The sequence below is a fragment of the Cydia pomonella genome, chromosome 2, assembly GCF_033807575.1.
Source record: "Cydia pomonella isolate Wapato2018A chromosome 2, ilCydPomo1, whole genome shotgun sequence".
NCBI lineage: Eukaryota > Metazoa > Arthropoda > Insecta > Lepidoptera > Tortricidae > Cydia > Cydia pomonella.
The window spans coordinates 33,481,921-33,504,827 of NC_084704.1; the positions used below are offsets into that span (position 1 = coordinate 33,481,921).

Genomic DNA, 22,907 nt, shown 5'->3' on the forward strand with positions numbered 1-22,907 from the left:
TTGCCAAATATGAATAGCAATTTTGAAGCCTTTCTCTGGTTATCGATTCAGATTCCTTGATTTTCGTTCGATAGAAAAAAAAACGAACATAGGTACGAACCTCATTGCATCACGCATTTAAAAAAAATGTAAAGTATTCTGCACAAAACCGACCGTGTCAACGTTCCACATTTTTTTCCCTAGCAATAAAAGAGCGTGCTGTCACTGTCAATGAAATGACAGCAATGACAGATGATTGATAATTGTTGTTGGCGTTCGTTGTTGGCTTTGGCTTTTCTGAACTGGAATAAAAATTATGTACTATACCTGTACCTTTTTTTTGTGGTTAAGCTGCTGTGTTGTTTGGTGGGCTACTCTTGCTTATTTAATTATTACCTTGTGTTATTATCATTAAGAGTATTCTGTATATCACTTATTTATTTTGTAATGGAATGGCAACAATTCTTATGTCTTTATTTTTCAATTCTGTCTATAATTTGTATCCTTTTTATTTATTTTAGCCATTTTTAAAGAAGAGATTTAGTTAAATTACTAAAAAATGCAACGTGAAGAGAAGCAATTGGAAGTAACTCTTCAAGCAATTCTGAACAGAGTAAACGATTTAAAAACTGCCATCCAGGCACTTATTGCTAAACTTGAAAATGAGTATGAAACTATCAACTGGCCAACGTTTCTTGATAACTATGCCATATTATCTGGTCATGTAAGTATTTTTCTTTATATTATTGAATTATTTGTTGATAATTTGTTGAAATATTTTATTGACTAACCACATAATCCTATTACTTGGTTCATTGTGAAGTAAAATATTATTGTATACATAATTATACTAGTTTACCATCAAACTTAACAAAGACCACGATTTTGGGATTATGTAACATTCTCAATAATGATTATGATCATTTTATTTTGATCAAAGATAATTGTTTTTACAGTTGACTGGCTTAAGTAAAATTCTGCAAGCAGAGATGGCTCCATCGTTACGAGCTTTAGTGGTCTTGCCTCTGCAACTGGGATGCGAGAGGGATGAGGCTCTGTCAAGGCTTACTGAGGGCAGGGTGCCGGCTTGCACACATGATTTGGTGCCGGATCTGCTGCGAACCAAGCCTGAACCGCAGGCAGAGCAGAGGTTGCAGCAGTTTAATCATAAAGCTAGTACACTGAGTTATGACACTGCTCAGGTAAGATTTTATTTTTATTTAGAAGTTACTATCAACCTACCTGCCTTCACATGAGTTACACAAAATCATAACAAATTGTGTTTAAGTGTTTTCTTCTTTAAGAATCACTCTATTGTTAAAGTCCGGTTGACAAGTTCAAAATGGTGAAAAATAGAGATGCTACTCCTAAAAATTTGTGTGAATCCTCATGGGATTTGGAATGATGTATAAAAAAATGTATTTGAAGCGTTAATTAAGCGTTAGTTCGGTTCTTGTCTGTTTTAATTATTTTATTTTTTGTCTTTTAATTATTTATATAAGAATTCAAGCCTTGGCAACCCTCTACATCTCTAAGGATAATTTAATATCTTTTTTTTATAATTTATCTCTGACACTTAGAGACTTATACATCTCTAAAGAATTTTAGTATTTTATGGTTTTATTTTTTTTATCATAGTTTTTTTTGTGTAATTTGACATTTAGAGACAGTATACATCTCTAATAAAGTATTTATTATTTCATCGATTCCATATTTGTAATTGTTTTTTTTTTTAATTTTTATTGTTTGTAAAAATGGACATGTAAAAGGGGCACCTGTGGCCTATTTGCTGAATAAATGTTTGATATTTGATATTTGAATTAGCGCCACAAAAAATTTCAAAAGTTATAGACAAAAAAGGTGGGAAAAAAGAAGATATTGCTGTTGGAAAGAAATCTTAAAATTAATTTTTTTGCAAGTTAGGCAATTGTTAATGAACAAAATTTTCATGAAATTGGCTGGCTGATGCCTTTTTATTTGATTGTAAGATTATGACCAACAAAATAAGGTGCCGCAAGAATACCAATTTTTAATGTATGTTTTTTAATTTAGAGTACTCAAATGTACTCAAAAACGCAATTTGGTAATTAAATTGTGTACATGTGGATACTAGACGAGTTCAACACCAATTTTTTTTCTGATCAAGTTGGTCGATTTGATCCTCCTGTCTAGGCTGGCCTTAAGACTCATAGAGATATAAGTCACATTATCATTTGAAGATTGGAGATGATGCCTTGAAGAAGTTTATCTGACTTGTCAATACTCGGTTTTTTATTTCCAGAAACAAGTAGCCCAATTCACAAAAGTCGTTAACCATGTTTGGGAGATTATATCCAAGGGGCGAGAGGATTGGGAAGGGGAATCAATGAGATCTCAAGGTGAGTATTGTAAATTGTTATTGTTTTATCAAGCAACTGATGGAATACTTTTACTTTTTTAGGGTTCCATAGTCAACTATGCCATGTCGTCTGTCTGTCTGTCCGAGGCTTTGCTAAGTGGTTGTTAGTGCTAGAAAGCTGAAATTTGGTATGGATATATAAATCTATAAAGCTGACAAAGTCGTACAATACAATCTAAAAATGAAATTTTTTTTAGGGTACCTCCCCTACACGTAAAGTGGGGGTGAATTTTTTTTTTTGCTTCTACCCTACAGTGTGGGATATCGTTGGAAAGGTCTTTCAAAACTAATAGCGGTCTTCAACAAACATTTTTTGAACATATTCGGACATAATCGCTCCGAAAGAAAAAAAAATGTGTCCCCCTCTCTAACTTTTGAACCATAGGTCCAAAAAATATGAAAAAATCGTGGAAGTAGAATTTAAGAATGACATCAAATGAAAACTATAGCGGACATGATCAGTTTAGCTGTTTTTGAGTTATCGCAAAAAGTTTCCCCTTCATAGTAAAAAGACGTACATCCACAGTTCATCCCTTGGTTAGCAATCTACTATACTTTAAGCTCCAGTTTAGCCTATTGTGACGGAAAAGTAACTACGGAACCCTACTCTGACCATGGTCCAACATGCTCTTGGCCGGTTTTTATTTATTAATCCAGTGAATTCTGATGCAAATAGGTACAGTGCTTTTGACGCCATAGCAAAATTTGTAGGGACACCTCATAATCGTATTTCCAAAATAACACTTAACAGACAAAAGGGCATCAAACGGTACAGTAGTTAAAATTTTAAAAACTTAGGGACGCCTTGTTTTATGGGTCTGTCCCCTTGTGGCTTAAATCTACAACTTTAAACTGACCCTTTTAATCTACCTATCACGTCAAGCAAGTGCCGTCCCCTACAGTCACACACTTTTGTGGCTTAGCTCGAAAACTTAAACTTACTTTGCGCCATAAACAGAAAATTCCTGTGTTGAACAGGCCGCGTAGCCAAAGTGCAAATTTTACTCTAGTGATAGAGATACACAAAGCGATAGAAATTGTCACCTTGGCTAGGCCGGCAGCACAGCTACAATCTTGTGACCGCTACGACTATTTTACGTAACAAAACTGCTAAAATCACTGGGTTGCCTAGGGGTTCATGAGGTTAGCTAGACGCCGCGCGCCGGTTCGAATCCGGCCTTCGCCACTGATGACGTTCTCAATTTTTAGGGTTCCGTACCCAAACGGTAAAACGGGACCCTATTACTAAGACTTCGCTGTCCGTCCGTCTGTCTGTCACCAGGCTGTATCTCATAAACCGTGATAGCTAGACAGTTGACATTTTCACAGATGATGTATTTCTGATGCCGCTATAACAACAAATACTAAAAAGTACGGAACCCTCGGTGGGCGAGTCCGACTCGCAATTATCCGGTTGTTTCTTTAATATATGACATTTATTTCAGTATATTCGCAATAGTGAACTTTATTAGAGTGTATTAAGCTTTTTTTTGTGTGTGACACTCAAAGGATTCACACGCTCTCAGTAGTTTTTAGAAAGAGCTTTCCGCTTGTGTTGTCCAAAAGTACCAAAGATTAACTAGTCTGTCAAACAGCTTTGTAGAGATAGGCGCGAAATTATTCTATGGGACGATAATCCTTCGCGCCTACATTTTTTTACATTTGCCGCTTTTTTTTTTGGGAAATGGCTTGATAGACTATATTTATTTTCCAGGCATGCAACCGACCCACAGCATCGGCGACACGCACGCGCTGGTGACGGCGGTGGGCACGGGCAAGGGGCTGCGGCCGGGCATGGCGCCGCTGGGCGGCGTGGGCGTGGGCGTCGGCGTGGGCGTGGGCGCGCTCGGCCCGCGCGGCCCGCCCGGCCCGCCGCCGCCGCCCGGGCCCCAAGCCCCGGCTATGCCGAAAGCACCTTCCGCGATTAAGACCAATATTAAGGCGGCTAATCAGATACATCCATATCAGCGATAGAGCTAATTTTTATTCTTATTATTATTATAATGTAAGAGTATTTAGTTAATAAATAAATATATTTGGATTTGCATTGCATTCCTTCTTTTATTTTATTTAACCTTCCCAAAACCGAGAAACTTGATGACTTGTACCCTGTCAGCAATAGTCACAGGCTGACAGCCAAAATAGGGAGCGCACATACGTCGGAAATCCCGATTTAGGCGGCCAAAAGTCAACTTTCTAAAAGTAGGCTTATCGCAAAACTAATTGGCTCTCGAAAAACACCACACTATCACGGATTTAATCCCACCCCATTCGTTATATACGAGGTTCTCGAAACTCGGTCATCACACTCGTTGCACACGCAGTTCATAACACTCTTATCCGAAGCAAACATTTCTAAGTCATTATTTATTTCTGTGGAGTTTTTTTGTGAGTGAAAGTGATGGATATCAAAAACACAGGTAAGTTTCTTTTATTTTAATCTATTTTGAATTATAAATATTTATTTAATGATACATATATAGCCCACTAAACATTACCCTTTTCGTAATTAAAATTTTGAGTATTTTTTGTATTCAATAGTGAATATACTATACTTCCGAGCTCGTCCGAGTATTTTTTTTATGGCATTCTATAAAACAAGTCTTTATTTATATATCCTGAAAAAATTGGGGAGCACTTTTGAGCACTTTTTAAAATATCGAGTTTCAAAAAAAATCACGATATAACAAATTATTACGTTGTTTTTTTCAATACTGTTAAAATGGCTTTTCTGTTGTTATAGGTTCAGCAAATACCTCGGGTGTAAAAGTTGTGACTCGAAAATATCTGTTTGACAAGATGAATGAACCAAAATTCCAGTCAATAACAGAAAAAATTTACTTCTTGGAAAATTATCTCCTTATATGCTCAAGTGACGCAGACAAAGAAAAACAGGCTATGAAGCATAAATTTTCACATTTTAAATCAGAATTTAAAAAGAAATGGACTAAGTCACGTCGTATAGTGGAAAAAATTCTGACAACCAATGGATCTTGGTTGGAAGGAACATTTGAAATATCGATTAAAACTCATTGCAGGCGCGGTCTGCCGTCCAAATCGTTCAGTGATTCTAGTGAAAGAACAAAACACAGGAAAACTGATAACTTCCTCCACTGTAAATAAAGAAGTTATAGATCTAAAGTTAATAAAGCGGATTCGAATGAAACAGATCGCCTTACTCCGCAACAAGCACTGACTTAGCAGTATGAGAAAGAAAATTCGCGTTAAATCATTTCTGCAAGAAACTATGCAGCTATTGATTTCTGCTGAGCCACATATAGCGAGAGCTGCCGCAGCGCAGAGCGAGGAATGCTTCCAAAGCAATAAAGATGATTTTTCTTTAAGATACGATGATGATTAATATTGTTTGTATGAACCTTTGTATACACATAAACGTAATAGTATTAGATGCGAACCTATGTGTACTTCTATGACTTTCTGTAATGTGTTACTTGTATACCTAAATATATATAGTAGATATTATATTATTTACATATAATGGAAGATAATAAAATATATCAATACCCAACTTAACATTGTATTATTCATAAATATATAAAATATTTAAGCTAAGAGGAGCCCTGCAATGTGAAAAAAACTGAAATAACTGAAAAATGGCCATAATATAAATAATAATAATATTAATTATATAAAACTACATTTTCTTACATCAAAATCGTGTTTAAAATGCAAAAATGTAATAAAATATTTTTGGCCGCCTAAATCGTCATTTTCGACCTATGTGGAGCGTGCACAGGCACAGCAGCAGTGGCAGGCAGGCAGGTAGGGTGCACTATAGGAGGCAGCACAGGAGCAGTCAGATTTTTGGCGCGAGGCGTAAATGTGATGTTTATTGTTCCAATGTAGCCCACAAGATGGCAGAACCTACTATGCATTAGAACACACGTGACGTGTAAATTTACACGTTTATTGTTCCGATTCAGGCCAAAAGATGGCAGACCCTCCAACGCGCACGGTCCCTATAGGTGACACATGTTTTTGTTACTATAAGGTATAGACACCTCTTTGCTTCAGGAATAAAGATGTGTTGACGTGCGATATATTTGGTTCATTGGTATGCGACTATCTAATTCATTTCATGCTAACTATAATTTGATTTAGTGATAGAAAGACTGTAGAGTATATTGGCAGAGGGAGGATTGCTGAAACTGTCCTCTAAAAACTGGCGCTTAACCAAAACTCGGTAATTACTACCACAAATTTAGAACTATAGTGAACCGTACTAGTAACAATATGAGGTTGATTTTTGTTTATTTTTATGCTAGTCACCCCGCATCACAGAATACAATACTCACAACGAATGCCATAGCATGCTTTATGGAAATCTCCCGCACCCCGCATACGGGCCCTATCGACCAATAAAACTGAGCCTTAGAACTTGAGATACTTCGCAATCGTATCCTCCCCCTCCTCCTTGCATCGGTTTCCTCATCACTGAGGGTCGTGGCCACTTCTATGGAACAGCTTCTCTTTGACAATTTGCTGCCACCTTTTTCTGTCTGTCGCTGAATGCAGGGCACCGTGGAGCGTCACATCAAGGGCTGAGCGAATTTGGTCTGTCCACCTCATTGGGCTCCTGCGTCTCGGCTTATCGCCTTCGATTTTACCAGTGATCACCAGCTTTTCCAGGTTATCACTGTCTTTCCTGGCAATGTGGCCAAAATACACAAGCACTTTGCGTAAGCAGATAGTAGACAGCCTGGTTGTGATGTTCAGTTCATCCAGGATAGATGCATTAGTGCGGCGTGCTGTCCAGTGTATATTCAGCATCCTCCTCCAACACCACATCTCAAAGGCATCGATTCGGTTACGGTCAGCTTCGCAATCGTATCCGCATACGACAATACATATAGAATCAATATGTACAAAGTTGGATCGGTTTGTATACGCATTAAGGAGATAGAGAAAAACTGTTTCTACACAAGCTGCTATGACAGCCTACTATGGATATGTGTCGTCGACATTAAACTACGGTCTCTTAATATGGGGAAATTCTGTGCATGTTGATAGGGCCTTTAAACTACAAAAAAAGTGCGTACGTGCAATTACAAATGCGTGGTACACAGATAGTTGCAAACCTATTTTTAAATAACACAATATTCTACCTTTGGCGTGCATGTACATTAAAAAAGTTTGCATCTTTGTAAAGACTCATATGGAGTATTTTAAGTTGCGCTCAGTCATGTTTAAAGGAAACCAAAGAGCTCAATAGAGGACCCTTCTGGATCAGCCTCCCTGCCGTGCGGATTCATGAGACTACCCCCAAATAATAAAAAAAAAATAGTTTATTTTAGGTTAAGTTTTTATTACAAAATGTTTTGTCTTATGTACATAAGTGTTCAAAAATCGAAAAAAAAAAAACAAATAAAAATATTTTTTTTTGGCTAATTTCACAAAAAGTCATATAACATTTTTTGCTTCTGTTGACATTAGGAATGCACCGTTAAAATTTCTCGCAATGCTCACGGGCACCTTGTATAAACGGAATGTCTATAATACTTGCATAGAAATTATTAATAAACTACCTGATAGTATCAAGCTGTTGCACGATTTAGATTTTAAGAATATATTAACTAAGTGGCTTCAAGAACATAGTTTTTATTCAATGAAGGAATATATGAATATGTCATATTAACATATAGGGATTAGAATAAGTACATTTTAACATTTGCATGCTGTTTCGGCTTAATATTGTGTCAATATTTAATGTAACACATTGTACCTACGTATTCTTGCAAATAAACGCTTCTTTCTTTTTTCACACTTTCTTTCTTTTCAAAGTGTCAACCGTTGTTGACAGTTTGTGGTATGTACGTGCAATATTAGTAACGTAAAGTATAATTCACAAAATTGAGTCTGTTGGCAGCGTTTGTCGCCCTGAGGCCTTGTTGGCTCTTAAAAGGTTCTGTAGCGTAAAGTTGGGTAGGTGAAATAAACACGTCAATTGAATTAATACTTTTATTTTTAAATATTAATTTATTGCAAGTTGTGTAAAGTCCTCTAATTCGGGAACTTGAATTATTTGTAGCTAGTACCATAAAGAATACAAAAATAAATATATGCGAGATAGTTCCCTTAAAGTTATCCCAATGCGAGAACAATACAATGTATGAAAACAATCTCGAACATAAGTACTTGTGACTAATATTTAGAAACTTAATTTCAAGTTCCAATTGCTGGTTACATAAAAATTGTTGTTCCAAGCAGTAAACGAGATGAAAAGTCATTAATTCTGAATTAGTAGGTAATAATATAAACACTTAATGTGAACATACATAAATGCCATCCTGTGACGAAAATTAAAACAAGCATCTATCGAAGCTAAGGGGATTAAAACTAATACTTTGTGAATAGCGTAGGCACTTCAGTTCATAGTATTTACCTGAAAAGAAAAACAACATTAGCACACTGGTAATGAAAGAATTTACAGGGAGATTTTATCAAACTAACATTTGCAACGATATAATTTCGACCAGCATAAAACACGAAGAATTTAGTATATTTCTGTTCCTATTCCTATCGCGGATAATTATATTGGTGTCTCGCTCGCGTGTCAATAGATTATAGATTTAAAAAAAAAAAAACACCTTTTTATATTTAAATTGTTATCTTGCACTTTCATAAAAAAATACTCTTCTTCAAATTGATCATAAAAATGTAAATATTTTTTTTTTCCATTATGCTTGTTAAATTGGGAAGTTCTTCATTATGATGCAACTCAAAAAAAAAATCCTACCATTATTGTGGTGTTTTAGCGGACGGGAAATTACTCGTATTACTGTATTGTTTTTTACTTTTTTGAAATAAGTACTAAGAAAAACGCAAACATCCATTTAGCCGTGGGCTGCGTCTACACGACCCGGTCAGCATCATTTCAATTATAGGATAGAGTGAGATAGTAAGATAAAGGACCTTGCATGTCTCGTTCTTACGAGATCGTCGTGCATGATCGTGCAAATACTGCTTAATAAAATCAAAGACTATATAACTTTTACAGTACATATGGGGCTACTTTATAGCACTAGTGCGAGAAGTAGCATATTACGTTACTGTGTCGAACATTTAAAGGGCCATATGTACTGTAAAACGTTGTACGATACATGTGCGAATAGGTAATTCGCAACTCGTGTCGATTTAAAACACTCCCTTCGGTCGTGTTTTAATTTATCGCCACTCGTTTCGAATTTCCTATTTTTCGCACTTGTATCGTAATGTACTATTATATTTATTAAAGATCTCATTAGGCTAAAGATCTTTTTTAAAGATCTCATACAGAGCGAGCAGCCTCGCGTGGAAAATTCCTCGCGCGGCCGCATGCTCGTGTAACTTTTGCTTCAGCACGTCTGCCTCACCCTCGTCTGCGTCACTCAGTCAGCTGTTCATAATGGCGCCGTACGTATTAGGCGGGTCCACACAGAGCGAACATAAGCGGCGGCGTGCTCAGGTGAGGAAAACGCGCGCGCCGCCTCGGCCGAGGCACTACACTGGCCGGTTTGTGCGCGAGGAAATTGCCTCGCGCGTATGCTCGCTCTATGTGGACCCGCCTATTCGATATATATATTGCACAATTATATTGAATGGTACTGAATGGCAGAATAAGTTGATTAAGTTGTGCCTTTAACTTTTTAATAATGAAAGGGAAATTGTTTTTAATGTGAAATTATGATTATTTTACCTTATTTCTTCGCATGTTTGGAGAAAAACCCCATATATGCCTCGGCAGGAACAGCAATGCGTGGATTCGTCTTCTTTACCGAAATCGAAACTCATCCACGAATTGCTCTTTCCCGGCCTATGCAATAATGTACTCTATAGGGTTCAGTCAGTTACACTCACAATGTCGTCGATCTTGAGTATGGCGCGCACGGTCTCGGTGGCGAGCGCGAGCGCCGAGGCGGTGACGTGGAGCGGCTGCAGCACGTGCTCCTGGCGCATGTCGGTGACGCGGCCGTCTGTTGCTGTCTCTATAGGGTTCAGTCAGTTACACTCACAATGTCGTCGATCTTGAGTATGGCGCGCACGGTCTCGGTGGCGAGCGCGAGCGCCGAGGCGGTGACGTGGAGCGGCTGCAGCACGTGCTCCTGGCGCATGTCGGTGACGCGGCCGTCTGTTGCTGTCTCTATAGGGTTCAGTCAGTTACACTCACAATGTCGTCGATCTTGAGTATGGCGCGCACGGTCTCGGTGGCGAGCGCGAGCGCCGAGGCGGTGACGTGGAGCGGCTGCAGCACGTGCTCCTGGCGCATGTCGGTGACGCGGCCGTCTGTTGCTGTCTCTATAGGGTTCAGTCAGTTACACTCACAATGTCGTCGATCTTGAGTATGGCGCGCACGGTCTCGGTGGCGAGCGCGAGCGCCGAGGCGGTGACGTGGAGCGGCTGCAGCACGTGCTCCTGGCGCATGTCGGTGACGCGGCCGTCTGTTGCTGTCTCTATAGGGTTCAGTCAGTTACACTCACAATGTCGTCGATCTTGAGTATGGCGCGCACGGTCTCGGTGGCGAGCGCGAGCGCCGAGGCGGTGACGTGGAGCGGCTGCAGCACGTGCTCCTGGCGCATGTCGGTGACGCGGCCGTCTGTTGCTGTCTCTATAGGGTTCAGTCAGTTACACTCACAATGTCGTCGATCTTGAGTATGGCGCGCACGGTCTCGGTGGCGAGCGCGAGCGCCGAGGCGGTGACGTGGAGCGGCTGCAGCACGTGCTCCTGGCGCATGTCGGTGACGCGGCCGTCTGTTGCTGTCTCTATAGGGTTCAGTCAGTTACACTCACAATGTCGTCGATCTTGAGTATGGCGCGCACGGTCTCGGTGGCGAGCGCGAGCGCCGAGGCGGTGACGTGGAGCGGCTGCAGCACGTGCTCCTGGCGCATGTCGGTGACGCGGCCGTCTGTTGCTGTCTCTATAGGGTTCAGTCAGTTACACTCACAATGTCGTCGATCTTGAGTATGGCGCGCACGGTCTCGGTGGCGAGCGCGAGCGCCGAGGCGGTGACGTGGAGCGGCTGCAGCACGTGCTCCTGGCGCATGTCGGTGACGCGGCCGTCTGTTGCTGTCTCTATAGGGTTCAGTCAGTTACACTCACAATGTCGTCGATCTTGAGTATGGCGCGCACGGTCTCGGTGGCGAGCGCGAGCGCCGAGGCGGTGACGTGGAGCGGCTGCAGCACGTGCTCCTGGCGCATGTCGGTGACGCGGCCGTCTGTTGCTGTCTCTATAGGGTTCAGTCAGTTACACTCACAATGTCGTCGATCTTGAGTATGGCGCGCACGGTCTCGGTGGCGAGCGCGAGCGCCGAGGCGGTGACGTGGAGCGGCTGCAGCACGTGCTCCTGGCGCATGTCGGTGACGCGGCCGTCTGTTGCTGTCTCTATAGGGTTCAGTCAGTTACACTCACAATGTCGTCGATCTTGAGTATGGCGCGCACGGTCTCGGTGGCGAGCGCGAGCGCCGAGGCGGTGACGTGGAGCGGCTGCAGCACGTGCTCCTGGCGCATGTCGGTGACGCGGCCGTCTGTTGCTGTCTCTATAGGGTTCAGTCAGTTACACTCACAATGTCGTCGATCTTGAGTATGGCGCGCACGGTCTCGGTGGCGAGCGCGAGCGCCGAGGCGGTGACGTGGAGCGGCTGCAGCACGTGCTCCTGGCGCATGTCGGTGACGCGGCCGTCTGTTGCTGTCTCTATAGGGTTCAGTCAGTTACACTCACAATGTCGTCGATCTTGAGTATGGCGCGCACGGTCTCGGTGGCGAGCGCGAGCGCCGAGGCGGTGACGTGGAGCGGCTGCAGCACGTGCTCCTGGCGCATGTCGGTGACGCGGCCGCGGCGCACGTTGACGCCCGCGCCCGCCGCGCCGGCGCCGCCGGCCGCGTGGGCGGCGCGCAGCTCCGTCACTGTTTCGATGGGGTTTAAGCCTGTGGAGCAAGGACGATATATGTAACGGTAAGGTCGATTAAATCTAATCAATATAGTAATTAATACAAACGTGATATTATCTAGCTTTTTAGTCGAGTACGGTGTTTCGGCCACGAAGCTTGCTGAGTGGCCTAAATAATACGGTACAAGATTAGATAACTCGATCATATCACCATTGTATACAATTCTTTCTCTACGAGTCGACTAAAATAATTATTTTTCTACTATAAAACCCAAATAATTGAACAAAATTAAGTAAGTTAATTAAGTCAGTAGATAAAAAAAATAGTACAAAAGATACAGTGTGGTATGTGAATTCAACCAATAAAGTTGATGAGAAGAAAAAATATTTAACATGTTTCACTCTGTAACGAGATCTTTTTTAAAACAGTATGAGTATAACATGTTGTGTAACTTTCAATATATTTAAAGTAATGTATCACGCGGTTTTTATTTTAAAGTGTGAATCAACTTTAAAACAGGGCAAGACGTATTTAAAAGTGTCCTAAAGCCTCAACCACAAAACAAATCGTAAACCATGAACATTTGTTTTATTAATTTGACTAAAAGTTTAAGAGCCGCAAATCCAGCTCCAAAGAAGGTTTCCTCCTGAGCATATTATAACTAAAATATAAACAGTACCTGAATGCCCAGCGAGCGTGGAGAGCACAACTACAAGAGCGTCACTAGCCCCCACCACCGCGCCCGCTACAGAGGGACATCACACAACGTACCCGCATTCTCAGCGAGCGTGGAAGGCACAACTTCGAGAGCGTCAGCATAGGCGCGCAGGCAGTAGTGGTCGGCGCCGGGCGCGGCGATGGCGGCGCGGGCCAGCGCGGCCGCCGCCGCCGCCTCGGGCGCGCCGCCGCCGGGCAGCAGCGCGGGCCGGCGCGCCACGCAGCGCACGGCGCACAGCGCGTCGTGCAGCGAGCGCGCCGCCTCCGCCACCACGGCGCCCGCTACAGAGGGACATCACACAACGTACCCGCATTCTCAGCGAGCGTGGAAGGCACAACTTCGAGAGCGTCAGCATAGGCGCGCAGGCAGTAGTGGTCGGCGCCGGGCGCGGCGATGGCGGCGCGGGCCAGCGCGGCCGCCGCCGCCGCCTCGGGCGCGCCGCCGCCGGGCAGCAGCGCGGGCCGGCGCGCCACGCAGCGCACGGCGCACAGCGCGTCGTGCAGCGAGCGCGCCGCCTCCGCCACCACGGCGCCCGCTACAGAGGGACATCACACAACGTACCCGCATTCTCAGCGAGCGTGGAAGGCACAACTTCGAGAGCGTCAGCATAGGCGCGCAGGCAGTAGTGGTCGGCGCCGGGCGCGGCGATGGCGGCGCGGGCCAGCGCGGCCGCCGCCGCCGCCTCGGGCGCGCCGCCGCCGGGCAGCAGCGCGGGCCGGCGCGCCACGCAGCGCACGGCGCACAGCGCGTCGTGCAGCGAGCGCGCCGCCTCCGCCACCACGGCGCCCGCTACAGAGGGACATCACACAACGTACCCGCATTCTCAGCGAGCGTGGAAGGCACAACTTCGAGAGCGTCAGCATAGGCGCGCAGGCAGTAGTGGTCGGCGCCGGGCGCGGCGATGGCGGCGCGGGCCAGCGCGGCCGCCGCCGCCGCCTCGGGCGCGCCGCCGCCGGGCAGCAGCGCGGGCCGGCGCGCCACGCAGCGCACGGCGCACAGCGCGTCGTGCAGCGAGCGCGCCGCCTCCGCCACCACGGCGCCCGCTACAGAGGGACATCACACAACGTACCCGCATTCTCAGCGAGCGTGGAAGGCACAACTTCGAGAGCGTCAGCATAGGCGCGCAGGCAGTAGTGGTCGGCGCCGGGCGCGGCGATGGCGGCGCGGGCCAGCGCGGCCGCCGCCGCCGCCTCGGGCGCGCCGCCGCCGGGCAGCAGCGCGGGCCGGCGCGCCACGCAGCGCACGGCGCACAGCGCGTCGTGCAGCGAGCGCGCCGCCTCCGCCACCACGGCGCCCGCTACAGAGGGACATCACACAACGGACCCGCAGTCTCAGCGAGCGGGGAAGGCACAACTTCGAGAGCGTCAGCATAGGCGCGCAGGCAGTAGTGGTCGGCGCCGGGCGCGGCGATGGCGGCGCGGGCCAGCGCGGCCGCCGCCGCCGCCTCGGGCGCGCCGCCGCCGGGCAGCAGCGCGGGCCGGCGCGCCACGCAGCGCACGGCGCACAGCGCGTCGTGCAGCGAGCGCGCCGCCTCCGCCACCACGGCGCCCGCTACAGAGGGACATCACACAACGTACCCGCATTCTCAGCGAGCGTGGAAGGCACAACTTCGAGAGCGTCAGCATAGGCGCGCAGGCAGTAGTGGTCGGCGCCGGGCGCGGCGATGGCGGCGCGGGCCAGCGCGGCCGCCGCCGCCGCCTCGGGCGCGCCGCCGCCGGGCAGCAGCGCGGGCCGGCGCGCCACGCAGCGCACGGCGCACAGCGCGTCGTGCAGCGAGCGCGCCGCCTCCGCCACCACGGCGCCCGCTACAGAGGGACATCACACACCGTACCCGCCTTCTCAGCGAGCGTGGAAGGCACAACTTCGAGAGCGTCAGCATAGGCGCGCAGGCAGTAGTGGTCGGCGCCGGGCGCGGCGATGGCGGCGCGGGCCAGCGCGGCCGCCGCCGCCGCCTCGGGCGCGCCGCCGCCGGGCAGCAGCGCGGGCCGGCGCGCCACGCAGCGCACGGCGCACAGCGCGTCGTGCAGCGAGCGCGCCGCCTCCGCCACCACGGCGCCCGCTACAGAGGGACATCACACAACGTACCCGCATTCTCAGCGAGCGTGGAAGGCACAACTACGAGAGCGTCAGCATAGGCGCGCAGGCAGTAGTGGTCGGCGCCGGGCGCGGCGATGGCGGCGCGGGCCAGCGCGGCCGCCGCCGCCGCCTCGGGCGCGCCGCCGCCGGGCAGCAGCGCGGGCCGGCGCGCCACGCAGCGCACGGCGCACAGCGCGTCGTGCAGCGAGCGCGCCGCCTCCGCCACCACGGCGCCCGCTACAGAGGGACATCACACAACGTACCCGCATTCTCAGCGAGCGTGGAAGGCACAACTTCGAGAGCGTCAGCATAGGCGCGCAGGCAGTAGTGGTCGGCGCCGGGCGCGGCGATGGCGGCGCGGGCCAGCGCGGCCGCCGCCGCCGCCTCGGGCGCGCCGCCGCCGGGCAGCAGCGCGGGCCGGCGCGCCACGCAGCGCACGGCGCACAGCGCGTCGTGCAGCGAGCGCGCCGCCTCCGCCACCACGGCGCCCGCTACAGAGGGACATCACACAACGTACCCGCATTCTCAGCGAGCGTGGAAGGCACAACTTCGAGAGCGTCAGCATAGGCGCGCAGGCAGTAGTGGTCGGCGCCGGGCGCGGCGATGGCGGCGCGGGCCAGCGCGGCCGCCGCCGCCGCCTCGGGCGCGCCGCCGCCGGGCAGCAGCGCGGGCCGGCGCGCCACGCAGCGCACGGCGCACAGCGCGTCGTGCAGCGAGCGCGCCGCCTCCGCCACCACGGCGCCCGCTACAGAGGGACATCACACAACGTACCCGCATTCTCAGCGAGCGTGGAAGGCACAACTTCGAGAGCGTCAGCATAGGCGCGCAGGCAGTAGTGGTCGGCGCCGGGCGCGGCGATGGCGGCGCGGGCCAGCGCGGCCGCCGCCGCCGCCTCGGGCGCGCCGCCGCCGGGCAGCAGCGCGGGCCGGCGCGCCACGCAGCGCACGGCGCACAGCGCGTCGTGCAGCGAGCGCGCCGCCTCCGCCACCACGGCGCCCGCTACAGAGGGACATCACACAACGTACCCGCATTCTCAGCGAGCGTGGAAGGCACAACTTCGAGAGCGTCAGCATAGGCGCGCAGGCAGTAGTGGTCGGCGCCGGGCGCGGCGATGGCGGCGCGGGCCAGCGCGCCCGCCGCCGCCGCCTCGGGCGCGCCGCCGCCGGGCAGCAGCGCGGGCCGGCGCGCCACGCAGCGCACGGCGCACAGCGCGTCGTGCAGCGAGCGCGCCGCCTCCGCCACCACGGCGCCCGCTACAGAGGGACATCACACAACGTACCCGCATTCTCAGCGAGCGTGGAAGGCACAACTTCGAGAGCGTCAGCATAGGCGCGCAGGCAGTAGTGGTCGGCGCCGGGCGCGGCGATGGCGGCGCGGGCCAGCGCGGCCGCCGCCGCCGCCTCGGGCGCGCCGCCGCCGGGCAGCAGCGCGGGCCGGCGCGCCACGCAGCGCACGGCGCACAGCGCGTCGTGCAGCGAGCGCGCCGCCTCCGCCACCACGGCGCCCGCTACAGAGGGACATCACACAACGTACCCGCATTCTCAGCGAGCGTGGAAGGCACAACTTCGAGAGCGTCAGCATAGGCGCGCAGGCAGTAGTGGTCGGCGCCGGGCGCGGCGATGGCGGCGCGGGCCAGCGCGGCCGCCGCCGCCGCCTCGGGCGCGCCGCCGCCGGGCAGCAGCGCGGGCCGGCGCGCCACGCAGCGCACGGCGCACAGCGCGTCGTGCAGCGAGCGCGCCGCCTCCGCCACCACGGCGCCCGACGACCCGCGCACCAGCACCGACACCGTGCGCCCGCCGCTGGCGCACCCGGTCATCTGGGAAATAACAACGGTCGCTAAAGAGGGCGGAAACCTAGGAAATTAGAAAGGAAAACAAGATACGGCGTACCGCGTGAAACTTGCGACGGAGAGTTGGCGCGGGTTTTAACTTTTTACCTCAATAACTCTGAAACTATTCTTCTGTTTAAAATTTTGCTAGTCAAATCCCTTTTAATCAAAATTTTATACTAAAATTATACTGCTATGATATAATAAAACAATCTCACCATGAATAATTATTTCGATGAAAAATTATTTGAATAATGCTCAACTCTGCATTAGAGTAAATCCCAAATATTCGTTTTTTTTTTAAATAAGAATGGTAATGGTGTTTTGCCTTACGCGAAATAATGTTTAAACTATAAATTAGGTATAATACCAACAATGGTAGCTGACCTGTAACTATGTTATTAATAAAATTATTTGTATTTGTAAAAAAGAATGAAAGCACACACACACACAGTTAACAATAGTATGTAGAAATCAATTAACATCAACTATTTCAGAAAATCAACTCTATACAGGTTTTCGGCACTTCTGTGAATGATAATTTGATAAGAATCCTAACCAAATCTTTAGTCATTTTTTAAAATATTTTTTAAACGAATTTTTCTGATAACTAGACGTGCTAATAAAAACCAGTACTTGTTATTACTAATGGTTAACAAAAGATGTACAATCTCATCGACTAAATCTATAAATTTGACATTTTTGCAACTAAATTCGATAACGGCCTCTTAAACCCACTATTTTAGAAGAAATGACAGGTTAAATCAATTCAAAGCAATGACGTCTTGCCTATTACACTTGCCATATTATAACTCACCTTAATGTACTTGCCGGAAGGTTCATTGACCTCCTCGACCAGATCCACATTGACCAGGTTCTCGGCCGTGAAGTGGTCGAGCGAAGCGATGGGCCGGCAGCCGAGAGTCTTGCACACGAACTCGATATCTTCGCGCTCGATGTCCTTGATGACCATGCACTTGATCTTGTCGAGGAAGTGCACCGCTAGGTCACTCAAAGCGTCTCTAGAACAACCAAATTCGACGTGAATATCATTAGATAAGACATACTATTCGAAGAGGGGAAACGAATAACGCTACCATAGCTTTCGCTTGGAAACCGCCGGACGGAAGCCGTGGCTCCGGCTGCCCTATACACTCTTGGCAACGGTTCGTCTTAAGTGAGCTACGAGCGGTCAGGTTGAGCTGGAGCGAGGCCAGAAGGCGAGCTGAAGATAGGAAGGCGTGGCGCGAGCTTGTGAAAGCCCTTTGCACCTCTGGGGTGCTTTAGCACAACAACAACATCATTAATCTTTTGAACACCAGACGGCGAAAGAATATGCCGTGCCCCAAAAGCCAGGCGATCGCGATTATTTAAGCAAAATTAAACTTTACGGAGTCCCGCGTAAGTCCATATTGCATTGGCGAAACTGTCGCCTGTAGCCGTCGTTGGCGTCTCTGGCAAGGCATTCCGATGACGGCCACAGCCGACTGTGACGGTCAAAAGGTTAAGTAATAATGATTAAGCTTGGCCACCCAAAGTTCGCGCTGTGCGCCGAGCATGCAGTCTCTGACTCATGACCTATGTTGCATACGTAAGTCTCAAACAAAAAACTATAAAAAGCAACAGTTACTTCATAAATTAACTTAATTTTTCTTCTCCGATCGGCCGGTTTTTTTTGTACAAACTGGTGCCTGCATTAATTCTTGAATTAACATTGCCAAAAAGCGAACGTGTTTATTTTGGTGCGACATAGAAAAGGCTAACATTATTCAATATTCCTATCTTTGTATATATTTCAAAATAAATAAGGAGCATTCCACTAAACTAAAAAAAAAAAACTAAACATGAAATTGTCTACCATTGTCCCTGCCTGACACCAACCTATCCAAGGTGGCCCTCACCGGGAAGATGCCCGGAAAACGGTAACTGTATTGGTGATGGGGTGGGAGGAGGTTACCCAAGCTGCCCAGGACCGGAGTCAGTGGAAGAAAATGGTTCGAGCCCTACACCCCAGCAGGGGGTAACAGGATGAAAAGAAGAATGGTCAAAAATACGCATAGAAAAATAATCGTGTGCTTTAAACGCCGAGAAAAAGTAGCAACACAGGAAATAACATGCGTCTGTACGGGACAGCCCGTGGAATGCTCCATTAGTTCCAGCACTATGTAGTCTTTCTCAAGAATAAAAGATGGATGGTTCGTTAGTAAACTAACCTGAGGATGGACTTCTGCACGAGCAGCACGTTGCAGCCCGCCTTCTTGATCTGCTTCACGATGTTCAGGATGTACTGGCGCTCCTCTTTGAGCACGCGGTCCATCGCGGCGTAGTCCGACACGATTACGTTGTGGTCCATCTGTAAGATCCAAGGATAATTAGGTTGGCAGATGATTTATTTAGAATGAGACGTAATTTAACAGCGGTTTTATGAAAAAGGGGATTAGTCTATAGAGAAGAACGCACATCAGTCTTGGGCGGCGATATGCAGAACTGTATCAGGCCGACTTTAGCCTTCTCGAGGCGATGCGGCCCGTTGACGTTGGCGGCGCGGTGCGGCACGACGAGCCCCTGCACCAGCTCGGTGTCCTCCACCGTGCCGCCCAGCCGCTCCAGCACCTTGACGTCGCGCAGGTCCACGCGCGCGCCCACGCCGCCCACTATCGGCTCCATCACTGAAAATCAACTACAGTTAGTACTTATTCAATTATTTATTCATCTCGAATAAATGAGGGCGTTTTCAATTAGGCGGGTCCACACAGAACGAGCCGCCTTGCGAGGAAAATAGCAAAATTATCGCCCGAAGCAGCACAAGCTGTCTGTGTAGACATGCATCGCCCGAGGCAATGCAGCCGAGGCACGTCTACACAGATTGAACTGCTTCGCGCGGCAATTTCATATTTTCCTCGCGAGGCGGCTTGTTCTTTGTGGACCCGCCTAACTATGTAATGGTTTGGCTATTAGGACTTATGCACACTGCGATTTAAGAAAGCCGTCATACTGTAAGTGTAAAAAGTAAATTTACAACTAGAATAACTTACACCAAAATTTTTGTGCCTGATTACTGGGTGTACCGGACCATCGAAGTGCCGGATTACCGAGATTTCACAGTACAACAAATATTATTAGAATCAATAGCTCACCAGCGCGAATAGCCTGGACAGAAATAGGAGCCAAAATGGTTGAGTGCTGAGAAACAACTTTAGAGTTGAGGGATGTGGCGGCTGCCTGCAGTAGGGCTTCCTCGTTCTGGAGGTCCACAGGAGTCGCCATGCCTTCGATCACCTAGGAGAATAGGGAAACCATTAGAAAAATATATATATTAAGAGCTACAAGTCAAGTCTTAACAAAATTATTCTTAATTCTATAGAATGATATTGGAATGGAATGTAAAATCAAACAAATAATTTATTTTTACTATTCTACATCCACATGGACCTTAAAAAATGGAAACAAAAAGATTCAATCAATTATTTGGTCAATGGGGCCCACACAGAGCGAGCAGCCTCGCGAAGAAATGCCGCGCGAAGCAGCTCGGTCGGTGAAGACTCGCATCATCTCATAAGTTACAACATTTTGTATCCTAGCATTCTGTTGCCATTAATCAAACAACTTAGTTACATGGTTTCATTGTTTCAAATTTTTTACCCTCTGAACGCCACGCCTACCGTGTGCAGCGCGTCAACGTTAACCTTATCGCAATGCACGAAGGTTTATATTGGGCTGTAACCGCAGCCGTCAGTTAACGTCTTTGGCGGTCAAACGGTTAAGATATATGTAAATTATATTTATTAGTGTACTTCATAAATGAATTTAGGCAGATATTTAAAGAATTTAATTTACCTGGAGGGCCATTTGTAGAGCTTTCTGGAACCCATCTGAAATGACTGTAGGATGGATGCCTTTCTGCAAGAGCTTCTCAGCAGAGTCCAGCAGGGCTCCTGCGATCACGACCACTGAGGTAGTGCCATCACCCGCCTCAATGTCTTGGGCGCGGGACAGTTCTACCAACTGAAACATGGCAAGAAAATGTATTCATAGCCAACTTGCATGCTAAGAGTGTGTAGATTTCGTTGCTATACCATTATAGGGAACTAAGCACAAGCAAGCATAGGTTTCTAAATCAGGTATTTTATGTAGTTAAAAGAAGTGGATAGTAACACTATGTAGGGGTATGTTTGCCTTTGTACATATTTTGTTTTATTGAATTTTCCACATGTATTTCATAACCATGGTATGCTACGAAAAATCCTATGCCTAATTATTCCATTATCAGATTATCACACCACAAAAATACCAATATACATAATGTATAGGTCTCAGGCCTACTTCTGAGATCATCTTTAATTCTCAAAGAACAAACTAAATAAATAACACGGATCATATAGAGTATAATGAATGTAAAACACATCCCTCACTATCCATCCCCATACCGTCTATCATACATGGATGAATTTTTAATTCATTATATGCCATATAATCAGTTTACATAGTTTTATTTTATGTATTACACTAATTGTCTTCTTTTACTGATTATAAAAAATATTAAAAACCTGTACAATATTAATTACTTACTTTCAATTATGAATATCCTAGACAATACTCAATAATAAACTTTCATATCTAAAAAGTAATAAACCAATATCAAAAAATGATGACATTGACAACCCTATAACACTATCTTTTAGTATTCATTTGCTTCTGCAAAATTTTTAGGACTATGTGTATTTTTTTAATATTATCAGGGATAGTGCAATACCGCAAAACTAACAAAGACAAAAGAGATCAAAATTCAAGCATGCAAGTTATGCAGTATTGCACTATCCCCGACGATATGAACTGTTAAAGGGTCTGAATATACACTGATAACTCTTACCATTTTAGCAGCTGGGTGAATCACACTCATCTGTTTCAAAATAGTGGCCCCATCATTGGTTATTGTCACTTCACCATTTGCTGCTTGGATCTAAAAGTAAGTATTTAGAATGAGCTTCAAAATGTTTCAATTTCAATGTTTTATAGCATTATTACTTAAAACTTTATCTTTGAATCAATTAACATATTGTGTCCAGCTTTCCTTACTTGATGCTACACTGTAAGTACAGTACATAATGTAAATAAATAAAAACTTGTTGACTTGTTAAGTTTAAGTACAATTTTATTTTTACCATTTTATCCATCCCGCGGGGACCGAGACTGGTGCGGATAGCATCTGATACGGCTGAAAAATAAACATACCCAGATTTAAGTAATGAAACTATTCACACAGATAAATTTTAGAAAATGTGAGTTTCTAAAGAAAATCTTTAAGAAATTTTCAATTTTTTATTCCATTTCCATAGTCACATGACTAAACTTAGAACTATAATAAAACCGATACGCATAAAAATAAAAAAAATCGCGTAAAACAGACGGTTACAGCGGAGAAAGCTATGTAGTTAGAAAATTTAAGCCTCCTTACTACAAAATGTTTACTAAGATAATGTATTTCATTCACATATTGTCGCAGAATTGGAAATAAAAAATCAGATGTTATTAGTCATATAGGTAATCTGTAGATACCTTTTGCGGCATTTATGTTGCTCAGCCGAATGTCTGTCGGCTTGCTTTTATCCTTGTAAACAGCCGAATTAACTTTAGCGGAATCACCACCCGCTTTAATAACCATTATTGTTGGGTTAATTCACTTAGTTTATATCAAGATTCACACGATTAAAGTGGATTCAGTAGAAATATATTTCTCGAGTACTAACACTAGCACAAATATTAAAATTATTGACAATGACACTGACAGTTGCTTTGAACCATAGTACTGACAGTTACAAAGTGTATTTTTCTACAAGGTTGATAAAACTTTTTCTCTGTGTGTCGTGTACAAAGAATATAATACTCACTAGGAGGTCGTGTAGCTGGAACAAGTAAAGGCAAGAAAGCACGAGCTGCAATATCAAACGTGCGTTTCTTGCATCAGTAAAGCCTGGGCTATAACCGCAAAAATCTAATATCGTCAATTGCGGGCATTTTTCT

The 22,907-nt window shown here is 46.6% G+C and overlaps 2 protein-coding genes across 2 annotated transcripts; one reads left to right on the forward strand and one right to left on the reverse strand.

Moving 5' to 3' along the window:
* The first annotated feature begins 163 nt into the window (after positions 1-163).
* Positions 164-4,429, forward strand: LOC133515422 (mediator of RNA polymerase II transcription subunit 8). The gene is made up of 5 exons (XM_061847963.1): positions 164-345; positions 501-703; positions 936-1,181; positions 2,261-2,357; positions 4,092-4,429. The coding sequence occupies exons 2-5, from the start codon at positions 539-541 to the stop codon at positions 4,349-4,351; spliced, it is 768 nt and encodes a 255-aa protein (XP_061703947.1). The 5' UTR covers positions 164-345; positions 501-538; the 3' UTR covers positions 4,352-4,429.
* Positions 4,430-8,342: 3,913 nt separating this feature from the next.
* LOC133515425 (T-complex protein 1 subunit delta) lies at positions 8,343-22,675 on the reverse strand. The gene is made up of 11 exons (XM_061847967.1): positions 22,443-22,675; positions 22,049-22,101; positions 21,757-21,846; positions 20,724-20,891; positions 20,024-20,165; positions 19,347-19,555; positions 19,100-19,239; positions 17,704-17,908; positions 16,592-16,874; positions 10,235-12,300; positions 8,343-8,780 (listed from the first exon to the last, which is right to left on the reverse strand). The coding sequence occupies exons 1-10, from the start codon at positions 22,546-22,548 to the stop codon at positions 12,077-12,079; spliced, it is 1,620 nt and encodes a 539-aa protein (XP_061703951.1). The 5' UTR covers positions 22,549-22,675; the 3' UTR covers positions 8,343-8,780; positions 10,235-12,076.
* Between the last annotated feature and the right edge of the window lie 232 nt (positions 22,676-22,907).

What these genes read in the sequence shown, in the direction of transcription:
- LOC133515425 (XM_061847967.1), bottom strand. Translation starts at nt 22,548, where the DNA reads ATGGTTATTAAAGCGGGTGGTGATTCCGCTAAAGTTAATTCGGCTGTT. An exon ending in TGTCCAGGCTATTCGCGCTG is followed by an intron (nt 19,556 to 20,023) that starts GTGAGCTATTGA and finishes GTTGATTTTCAG; the next exon opens with TGATGGAGCCGATAGTGGGC. An exon ending in CACGCTCGCTGAGAATGCGG is followed by an intron (nt 12,301 to 16,591) that starts GTACGTTGTGTG and finishes CTTGCTCCACAG; the next exon opens with GCTTAAACCCCATCGAAACA.
- LOC133515422 (XM_061847963.1), top strand. Translation starts at nt 539, where the DNA reads ATGCAACGTGAAGAGAAGCAATTGGAAGTAACTCTTCAAGCAATTCTG. An exon ending in TGAGTTATGACACTGCTCAG is followed by an intron (nt 1,182 to 2,260) that starts GTAAGATTTTAT and finishes TTTTATTTCCAG; the next exon opens with AAACAAGTAGCCCAATTCAC. An exon ending in GGAATCAATGAGATCTCAAG is followed by an intron (nt 2,358 to 4,091) that starts GTGAGTATTGTA and finishes TTTATTTTCCAG; the next exon opens with GCATGCAACCGACCCACAGC.